General features: G+C 33.8%; 1 protein-coding gene across 1 annotated transcript; it reads left to right on the top strand.

Moving 5' to 3' along the window:
* The first annotated feature begins 1,880 nt into the window (after positions 1-1,880).
* On the top strand, positions 1,881-11,194 carry LOC123556546 (T-cell-specific guanine nucleotide triphosphate-binding protein 2-like). The gene is made up of 3 exons (XM_053542774.1): positions 1,881-2,000; positions 6,470-6,599; positions 7,639-11,194. Exons 1-3 carry the CDS (start codon positions 1,957-1,959, stop codon positions 8,755-8,757), a joined length of 1,293 nt encoding a protein of 430 aa, XP_053398749.1. The 5' UTR covers positions 1,881-1,956; the 3' UTR covers positions 8,758-11,194.
* Positions 11,195-11,527: the final 333 nt, after the last annotated feature.

Raw genomic sequence — 11,527 nt, 5'->3', positions numbered from 1 at the left:
GTTTATTAATTTATGATATATGTGTAATACTCTTATTGTTTGCAGACGATATCGTTTTAGTTGGTTACTCAGTGCAAGACTTACAGAATAGTTTGAATATGTTATACGAATATTGTCAGTACTGGGGACTACAGGTCAATATAAATAAGACAAAGGTAGTTGTATTCCGCAAAAGGTTAAATTTTTACTCAGCAAGTATGGTTTCGTGGACGTTTGGAATTAGCGTAGATCTAGCGTAGATCCTAAACTTTTCCAGAAACTTGTCCAAATCTTTACGCTAATCATTGACGAGACTTCGTGTTTTAGCGCACAAGTTACAATATTGAGACCGGAAGGCATGGTAGAAATCGTATAGAAAGAGCTGATACACTCTATCAGCTTTGTGGGTCACGCGATATCGAGGACGAGTATATGATTTCGTTCTAAAATGTAATATATATGTTCAGTTACGCCACCAGTATATCAAGCCTTATTTTTGCAGAAGCTCTAGTATGTATATGTTCAATCAATTACATAATGCAGGAAATAAGGCTGATACTAGGAATCTAGGAAGATCTGTTTTCTATGCCAATCTAAAACGTAGCCTGTAACTGTAACGCACGATTTGTGCAATTATGGGGAAGGTTGTAGAGTGATCTTGATTTTGAATGTAAGAATTATATTAAAGCATGTGTCCGTGAACTTGTCTACCATATTCTCATCTAGTGTACAAGTGTAAATGTTTATCTATTTTACAGCAACTTCCAAAACTTTAAATTTTCTCGTTCATTTTCCGAAGATTTTTACTAAACTTTGATTTTTATAGAATGTCGTAAACTGTCAGCAATTTATAATTAAGTACGTGACTATAACAAATTTTTTTTTATTTTTTTTTTTATGTTTGTTTGTTGGATTTAACGTCGCACCGACACATGATAGGTCATAAGGCGACTTTCCAGCTTTAATGGTGGAGGAAGACCCCAGGTGCCCCTCCATGCATTATTTCATCACGAGCGGGTACCTTGGTAGAACCACCGACCTTCCGTAAGCCAGCTGGATGGCTTCCTCACATGAAGAATTCAACGCCCCGAGTGAGGCTCGAACCCACATCGATGAGGGGCAAGTGATTTGAAGTCAGCGACCTTAACCACTCGGCCACGGAGGCCCCATTTTTTTTAAATTATTAGCGATGTCAGATATAAGTATTATTACACGTTTACCATCCGATCTTTATTTTCTTATGATACGTATCATAGTATTTCCAACCACGTTGACAATGTATATTGTATGTATGTTGTAAAACGAGGTACCTTGTGTACAAGTTGAACAAAAACTTCTGTTCTGCTCTGTTCTGTTCTATGTTTCTTGTCTACAGCTTCCTGTATTCATATAATATCCTGTGATATTAATGAAATAGGTTACTGAGGTGTGATGCACATGTCTGTATAAAAAGAATATTCTTTAATTTTTAAACTGTGAGTATTTATAAACCTCCTAAACCACTGTTTAAGTATTGTTTTTTATTTAGCCCACGTGATATATAAAGATGTAAGTGAATTCAACGTAAAAAATAGACTGGATGATGTCACACGACCACTAAGCATCTGATCATCTACATTATCTATCTCTGTTTGTACTTTACATCTACGCAAATCTAGTTTTTCAGACTGTCAGCATGCTAATGTTTGTTTTAATTCCATCTGCTAAGTTAAATGCCGAGGACAAAAACAATATTAAAAGCCATATTGAGAGAGAACGCAGCCACCCACAAAGCAAATTTTCTTTCTTTGACATCTCTACAAATTACTTTACTTCCGACATGTACTTAAGAAAAAAATATGGCGTCTAATAAAATTTTAAGTCATATTTGCGATGTGCGGCTATTCATTGGCTTTTTTAAATTAGTAAGTTATTTTTTTTTATTTCAGGCAAACCCATTGCACAAACAAACTTACTGATCAAAGCAGTTTCGATGGCATGAATAGAGAAGTACCATCTAAGCAGAGACTTGCTGATGAAATGTAAATATGGTTTCCGTTTTCTTTCTTATATCGCGATATAAGAGCAATAAAATAATTTGCTTCAAGGTAAGGAAGCATGTAAGTTCATTTTTGCATTTACTAAGTCCACTTGTCACATTTTCCTCAAAAAGAGCTGCTCGAAAATTACGGATTCTAACGTTGCCACATGCGCTTAACGACATAATCTTCCAGACTTTGTAGTAAAGATCATTGTGATATTTCCTATTACTAGTACTTATTAAGTTAATATGTACATCAAAACTCTGATGAGACAGTGTTAGCAAACTTTAATAATATAATCTATCTAAACGCTGCGAAGCATGGGATATTAAATCAAATGACTGTTCTGGACATTATTTGAATGTACTGCCCAAATGACCATAAAATAAGTTTTAAAATGTTAAGATGTGTTAATTCTAAGTTACAGGTAGAAGTGGGAGAGCGTTGGTCTACGGATCGCGGGGTCGCGTATGTTCTCCGTGACGATTTGATGAAAAATCATTCGTCCTCCACCTCTGATTCATGTGGGGAAGTTGGCATTACTTGCGGAGAACAGGTTCGTACTGGTACAGAATCCAGGAACACTGGTTAGATTAACTGCCCGCCGTTACATGACTGAAATACTGGTTTAAAAATGGTGTTAAACCCAAAACAAATTAACAAACAAAACAGGTAGAAGTATCGTTTTCTTGGCATTGTAGTGATGCCCGTATCGAATATGTGATCTGTATTGTATTAGTCAATTTGATGATGAATGTCATAAATGATGTTGTTGTAGAAAAGAAGAAAAGATGTACATTCTTTTTGTTGAACACAACAACACTGTTAAAATGAACGCATTGTTTAATCTGAAAATGTTTATACATTAGTCAAATTGGCAAAATTCTTAAACATTGTGCCAACGAAATTTCAAATTTGTCTTCTTTCTTTACAAATATTCATATCTATAAATGGAAGATACACGACATTACCTCTATGTCACTGTGTCTATACAGTGATTCCTGACTTTAAAGCAATGGAAAGGCGACTTTTGTATTCAAGTTTGGCCGTTGAACTTTCATTTTCTTTACTTCTTGAAAAACTGAAGGTCGTCAGACGTCATCATTTTCTGTGTTGTACAAAACATTACTTATTTATGGCAAGATTGTATAAAAATGTGCCGGCTGTCCTATGGATGTAGTAGTGTTTTGGTGACATTATTATCACAATCTATCTCACAATCATTAGCTCATTCACAGTATTGTTGTACTAAATGTATTTGGCCAAGTTTTCGAAGAAAAATCTGGCTTGAAGATAAGGACTGTTCGGGCAGATGGGCGGGCGGGCGAATGAATGAGATAATGAGTCTCATGTTAACGTTTATGTTCATCATTTATCTCAACAACTACTAGTAAGAATGATTCCCTATTACTCTAGTTGGTCCAAAGTGAGAATGGGGTCACTAAGTCAAAGGTCAAGGTCACAGGTGCCGGAACTTTGATAAGTATTTCACCTTTGACCTTGAAACTTCATACGCATGTTGGTCTTGATGATGTGTACATAACCCCAATTGATTTCGGGTCAAAGGTCAAGTTCAGTGGATATAAACATTGAAAATGGCGTTGTCTTACTTATATTTTTTACACCAATTTATTTCTTTAATAAGTTTAATTTCATTTTCTACCTGTCCATTTCTTTTCCCACTTTCTCCTTCACTTCAATAGTGCTTATTAATTTGGGGGTATGTAAAAATATGTTATACTTAGAATTTACATATAAAGAAAGTACATGGCCATTTACGAATAAATTACAAGAGATTTTAATGAACTACTTATAGACATCTACATTACTGTATAAACAGTAAACAGATAACTGTCACAATTGCTATTAACGGGCGCAAACGCGCACTATATAAAATGGTGTAGAAACCAAATATCCCCTATGATGAGATCATAAAGGAAGTGATTAGCAATAACATTCTAGAATTAGGATAAAAAGTTTTGTTTATCAAAAAGAAGAAAGCTGAAGGTACATTATGTCATAGTTTATATTTTGTTAAAGAGAGAAAAGATGGTTGCACATTATCTACATAGTTAAAAAGATCTTTCTTTTAAAATATTAAAACAGGCTCTAGCACTATCTCTAATCAATAATGGGTTTGAAAATATTTCCTTTATCTGCTCTTGTTTTGACATAATACAAGAATTTGGATTCATAAAACAGGGTTTGTTAAACATGTCATCTCTAATATCATAGTACATGTCGTAGTACATGTTGTAATCCAAACGTACATGACTTTCATCGTCTATACTTTCACTAAAATGACATTTTCTGTTTTCAATATCTAAACCTTCATAACGCCCTGTTTCAATTCTCAATGGGGCCACAGCACAGCGGAATTTACTACAGTATTTGGAAGTATAATTTTACATTGCTGTTCTACACCTAATTCAGATTTAAACAATAAGTGCGTAACTTACTCTATCTCTGGTACTATTAACCTGATTCAATCTGGACTTCCAATCGTTAACATACATACGCATAGACACTGCTTTAACTGTTGCTAGAAATGTATGTTTAGGTATTGAAATATTACAAAAATCATTCATCAACTACGACTTAACAGTATGAAACCAGTTATTACATTTATTACTCGATTTAACATTTGCTCATTGTGCGATACATTCATTATTTCTGATATCAGGATACGAGTCCAGAAATTACAATTAGATTTTCATTGTCGTACAGCCGGGGGATCCCATCCCATTTTACCATTTACAGCTACATTTGGGGTGTATCTCCCGACTCCAAGGAAGAAAAGCATTGCTTTATTTTGAACAGCATTCACATAAGAATGTGGTTTTGTACCCCAGAAGAAGTACCATTATGAATGACCGGCTGTATGCCTTTATTATCGCCTAATTCGGGAAACCCGACCAAAACACCGTCCGGCTAATGTTGTTCTTTGTTTCCACACATCCCTGATAGGGATTATTTCCTTGTGAATAAACTTGAAACTTGAACTTAATAATAAAGGTATAAACATATACAAAATCTTTAGAGATAGTTGTTAACATGTAGAAATCATTTATAAAACCGCTCATATTTTCCTTGATAATTAGAATTGTCATGTCAATTGAAATTAAGAACAGAAAAGAACATATCGTAAAATAACATTAATTGGCAGTCACAAATTTTCTAAACAAAATTTGTGCAATATCAGACTATTCACCTTTTAAATTGAGTCATATATCGTTATAAATACAAAAGCAATATACGATAGAATGATTAGTTACTTATATACTCAATCATTTATTTTGAAAGGTATAAAGCAAATTCCTGCTTAATTGTGTTTAACATATTTTTGACTGAATTAAGCATGGCAGTGAATTTATACATACATAGGCGTGTTCCAGTATATCTTGGAATATATATATTTCTTTATTGTTAATGAAATACGCGCCCTGAAATGAAGTTACAATCATCGTCTATCTTCAATGTGTTACATAAGATATACAAATACGATAGTTCCTTCCAGTGTTCTTATGGCGACCGGTTTGTGTGTTAAAAATGTGCGAGCTGATCTTAATCTAGCAATATTATTTTATACGTTGGTATTTCAAAAATAAAAGATATTTAAATAGTTTCATTAACGCACACTATCTCTATAAACCCTTTGTATCCTCGCTGTGTCGTAGTCCCGTTAACTTTCAGAATCCTCTGGTCCTAATTAGTCAAAGAGATTAAAATGTCACGGCTTCTTTGTGAGACATGATATCAAACAAATTGAGTATATATGCAAATGTTGATCCAGTTGCTATGTGTAGTGCAGTTCGAACGTCTTTATAATTCAGGATTGAAAGGAACTTATTGAGTTGGTGGAATGGTTTTGAAATATGCATATTCATCTGTACTGCTAGGCATCAATCGTCAACCCCTTATCATAGCCTCTGTCAATTAAATCATATGCCTTCTAGAAGCCCATAAAACAACACATTAATTTAAACAATTAATTTTTCATTTTTGCTCAGTGAATTTAGAGCAAGCACAGCTAAACTATGCTTCAATTTGATTTAGTTCTTCATAAAATTTGAAAAATCTAGACAGACAAAAGTACCAAATTTTGCACAGATGTAGTTTTGACTTTTGGCTGTAAAGGTCAAATATGAAATTCTGTTCCGGCCTCGATGGTAACTGTTTAGGCGGTAACGAGGCACCTTTAACCAGAATCCTGGAACGCTGGTTAGGTAAACTGCCCGCCGTTACATAACTGAAACACTATTGAAAACGGCATTAATCCCAAAATAAACAAACAAATATATAGAGCGGACAAGAAAAAAATGAACTTTAAGTTCGACATTCACTTGGGGTGCACTTCGTCTTGTTATAAAAGGCTTGTGTCTAGTTACTTGAATATCCATATACATGTATTCCCTTAAAATTTCTGTCACAGTGATACAATACATAGATAAAACATATTCAACTTTCAGGAAGGTTGCGAAAAGGACACAAACGAGAGCTATAGATGCCGAAAGCGATAATTATAATACTTCGGACGAAGCCAACAACACTAGTGATGATGAAGACACTTATACAAGTGATAAAGAGAATGACTTTAAAGTGAGTATTTTGAACAGACATATACTGTAGAGTCTGTCCTAAAGTTTAACAAATGGTTTACATTCAGTGCAAATTGTTTCCGGAGTAACTGTTCCAAATGCATAATGTTGAAATCCTCTAATATTGAGTATTTTATGCATTTCATTTAAATGAAGTTTTAGTCCCAGCAGAGCTCATCTTCTCGTATATATACGATATTAACAAATGAAACTTCAGTAAAACTATATCTTCTCTGTCCACCTATATGGTTTGTCTACCCTTCGTCGTACGGCTCGACGAGCTGCTATTATACACTAAAAGAAACTTCTACTTTGATATCTTTGGCAGTGTAGTACATTTATGGAATTTCTCGGACATTTAGACAAATATGTAGTTAAATGCAATGAAAAGTCAGAACACCAAATGAGGCAATGATTATATTTCATTCAGTTTGCGACCACTACCCATTTTAAAGTGTCACAAAATCACAGATGCATGAATTTTTTTGTCCAACGGGTAGTTATCATACAGAAGTGTACATATTTTTGTGATCTTTTTACGATTGGGCTGTGGTCGTAAAATTCATAACATGATACTGCAGTACTCGATTTTTTAAAGTTTTTTTTGTAAGTAAGTTCCTCAGACGTTCTCCAAACTTTAGATAGGCATTAGAAATTTCGATAAGTAAATATATCAGTCCGTGAAATTATACTTTTTTATATGTTCAATTCTCTCTATTACCAAGGTTTAATTATTCGTGGAAGCTAAGAAAAAAACAGCTGACTAAGTTTTATGAGTCTGTGCGCTGTGAATACCACCCATGTTCCCTAGACTGGCTTAAGCAGAACTCTGTAAAGCATAACGTTGAATGGACCCCAAGGTTCTAAAGGACTAGAAATAACACAAATGGGAGTCAGCAATGTAATATTTATTAAAAAGCATGTATATATACCTTAAATTAACATTTCTTTGGTTTCTTGGATCATGTGCCTAAACGTTTTCTTATTTATATCATTCTGATTTAACATCAAATATATAAAACAAGAACATATTTTTGTAGATGTTTCAGTCATTTGTGAATGAATGCAAGCTGGACAAGTGCATAGAAGATTTGGGCATTCTTTGTGGCTTAATGAAATATATAAATGAAGAACTTCAAAAGTGGAAGGAAAGAAAATTAAGCATTGCTGTCATCGGAAATTCAGGAACTGGAAAATCTAGTTTAATAAACGCGATAAGAGGCATAAAGGCGGATGAACAAGGTGCAGCACCGGTTGGTATTACGGAAACTACAATAGAGAAGAAGCAATACGCTGTCCCAGGCAATGAAAATATAATTCTTTGGGACTTACCTGGTGTTGGAACGCAAACTTTCAAAAAGGAAGACTATCTTAAAGAAATGAACATAGAGCAATTTGACGTATTTATTATCGTGTCAGCTTCAAGATTTTCAGAAAATGAGATATGGCTTGCACAACATATTGTGGAACAGAAAATTTATATGTTTTTCGTTCGTACAAAGATAGACATTGATCTTCAAAATGAGAAGAGAGATCATCCCGACCAGTACAACAAAAAGAAATGTTTACGAAAGTTAAAGAAAGAAATCCAGAACAACCTCGACAAAGGAAACATTCTTCATTCAAAAAGGGGAATCTACCTTGTCAGCTCAGCTGAAAGGGAAAAATTTGATTTTCCCAATTTACAAGAAAAATTAAACAGAGAGTTAAGCTTTAAAAGATTTGCTATTCGCAAGATATTAGAAAAACGTTTAAAAGAAAGAGTTGCTGATAAAAGAGACATTAAAAAAGGCAAGTTTCGACTACACAGAGTTGGAGTGGTTGTTTTAGGAAGCTTTACAGACGAAATCACTAAAAGTATGTACGAGGCATGTAAAAAAGCGTTTTGCCTTGATAATGAATCGCTTCAAATGATCGCAGCTGAGTTAGAAATACCTTTGTCAGATTTAAAGGTACGGCATCTCTCTTTTCCTACAAAAAATGAACAAAATTTTGAAAAAAGAATGATCCGATTCGTTCCACTACTTGAGTATACATATAGAAATGTGGAATATTTCGACACTCAGCTGAATGATGTCTGTGATGCATTTGCAAAAGAAGAGGAAGAACTTATAGGTATGCGCCTTGCGAAGCTGGAAAAACAATTAAGACCACTGTAACTGTTTATGTATATACAAGGAAATGTTATAATTGAAATGTAGGCGTGCTTTTACATAAAACAATGGTTAAATTAAAGTCTCAGACTTGAAATGTTGGACCCCGTGTTAGTGTGTTTGATATTGCTGTAACAATAGATTATGTATAAAGGAAGGACAAACCTATTAATAATGTACTTTAATGTAAATATATTAAACTTTTTATGTTATGCAGTGGTATCCTTACATTTTGTATAACATCGATTCGAATGCTATATTGCTTTCCGTTCTATCTCACTTTTGTTAGAATACAATCTGATATATTTCCTGATGCAAATTCTTTGGTTATCAAATAATATTTACTAATAAGATTCAGTTTCTCTGCACGTAAAGTATTTTAATCATTTGATTTCACTGAGAAATTTTTAACAAGCTGTATATATTACTTCTCTTACTCTCTTAACAACATGAATATCATGTATCATGTAACATAGCAACATGCTTTTAACAACTGTCCCGACCTCCGGGCCAGTTATGATCAGAAATTGATTGTTGGGAGTATCTCCGTAGATGTAGATGATGTAGAATTTTGTAAGGACACCATGGTTATTGGTTCTCTGTGTGTGAGTTTACTGTTCTATTTCGGAATGAAATAGTATATGAGAGAAAGCAGGACTTTGGCCTGGTCAAAGGCTGCCTTTCTTTAAATACAGTGTTGATATACGATTTATCATTATCGATCTCCCTGTTAGAGGAAAGGTTAAACTTGACTATCAATACAACGTAGATATGGGTGTAACACATATTGTTTAGGTATAATGTTATAACGCGTCGAACTAAAAGACGCCCGTTTTATGCAATGCAAAATGCGCTTCTGTATGGATCCACTTCTTCTGTCATTATATTAAAATTATGTTTCAAAACGTTACAATCCGTATCTCAGTTGATATTTTGTACTGTAGTTGTCATTAATTTCTTTTGAAACTTAAATAATTCTGGCTACTTTGATACCTCAGATGGTTCGTAATACTTTCCAATGGCATGAAATTGACGGATTCTCTGCTCACCTTAATTTGATGACGACACGTGCATATTTTGTAACACAGATATACAATTTTTGAACGATTCGTACAGTTATAGACTCGATCTGTAACACGTACTTAAAGAGCAAACCAACTTAATTTTTATGAATTGTTTACAACAAGGGTGGATGCTATCGGACATGTTTGATAAATACGAAGTCAATGAATAATATCGATACGTTTTCTCGGCAAGATACGAGGGGCGTTCAGTATGTAATGTTACTCCGTAGGTAGTTCCGTAGCCGCTAGTTATCTTTAGATGCGGTTTTCGGCATATTATAGAGCAATTTATTGGGAACACAATGCTAAATAAAGTATAAAAATCGGCAGGTTCAAAGTAAAAATATAATCATTTTAGTGAGGTGTACTCAGGTATACTGGAACATAATTATAATTTAGGTTTGTCCTGGGCATCCAGAGTCTCAGGAAAATAGAATAACTTGTAAAATCACAAAATTCTATCATTTTTCTACGAGGTACAGCAATTTGTGATGAGTTTGCGTTTGTTTTAAACTATTTATTGCATTTTTAATTTTACAACACAACTAAAAAATCTAAACTCGAGGTTGATTCCATCTGGAATGGGTGCTGTGAGCGATTAATCAAAGTCGTAAGAACTAGTTTCGCAATGGAGAATTAAGAAACTAGTATCAACTTAAAATACAAGAATTTTTTAAACGATGATTATCGCGCCTGACAAAATGGCAGAGGCTTATATTTACACATCTTATCATTTTTCGGGTAAAAACATACACACTCAATTTAAAACACTTATAAACGTTTTTATTTCAGTTTTCATATGTTTTTGTGAAGATCATGATTTGTTTTATCTGTTCAAACTGAAAATTGAGCTATAGTTGTAGTTGTTGAATAGTAGAATCAAGGAATTGCATATTACAATCTCAATATTTTAGACATAAAATTGTCCAGTATACCCGAGTACACCTCACTCAAATGATTATATTTTTACTTTGAATCTACCGATTTTACAATTTATACAGCATTGTGTTGCCAATAAAGTGCTCTATAATTTGCCGAAAACCGCATCTAAAAATGATAAGCGGTTACGGAATTACATACGGAGTAACATTATATATTGAACGCCCCTCGTATATAGAGAATATTAGGTTACTGTCTTACAAATTTGAATTTATTAAGTGAAGAAAAAAAAAGAATTTATTAACCGAAAAAAAACTACAAGTTAATTTATCCTACCTTCTGACTAAAAATCATTGTTTGATTAAACTAGGTATGTGCCTGTTTTAAACAATATTTTACAAATTAATACGCTGCAAATTATGTGTTGTCAATATGTTGTACAGTCTTGCATGTAGTTGTTAATTTGAATTGAAATAACAAATAAAAGAAGAAAAAACTAAGACTTGCCTTATGTTTTGTACTTGACCGGTTTTCTGTTAAAATTAATTAAATTTGTTGTCGAGTTAGGTTCGGTACCAGTCCTAGCCATGCAAACCGAAGGCCTGAGTTAAATGTATAGATGCCATAACGCCGCTTGATTCTGAAAATTGATAACCGTTTCCTTGACAATCTGAATTCCAGAACATTCCTTTCCAGATGCAGTAATCCTTGATTCAGGTGCAGAATGCCTGCTGGCCTATGACCACAGTATTTTTGCTATGTGTTCTATATAGAAACTGTACCATATTACACATTTGCCTGCATGGCAAACCAAACAAGGCAGTCTGAAAGAC

The sequence above is a fragment of the Mercenaria mercenaria genome, chromosome 5 (genome assembly GCF_021730395.1).
Source record: "Mercenaria mercenaria strain notata chromosome 5, MADL_Memer_1, whole genome shotgun sequence".
Lineage (NCBI taxonomy): Eukaryota > Metazoa > Mollusca > Bivalvia > Venerida > Veneridae > Mercenaria > Mercenaria mercenaria.
Note: the sequence above shows the minus strand (reverse complement) of the source record. Positions and strands in the feature narration are given on the sequence as shown.

Coding starts and splice junctions, on each gene's coding strand:
- LOC123556546 (XM_053542774.1), top strand. CDS start 1,957: ATGAATAGAGAAGTACCATCTAAGCAGAGACTTGCTGATGAAAT. Junction 2,001..6,469: donor CAGAGACTTGCTGATGAAAT/GTAAATATGGTT, acceptor TTCAACTTTCAG/GAAGGTTGCGAAAAGGACAC. Junction 6,600..7,638: donor ATAAAGAGAATGACTTTAAA/GTGAGTATTTTG, acceptor ATATTTTTGTAG/ATGTTTCAGTCATTTGTGAA.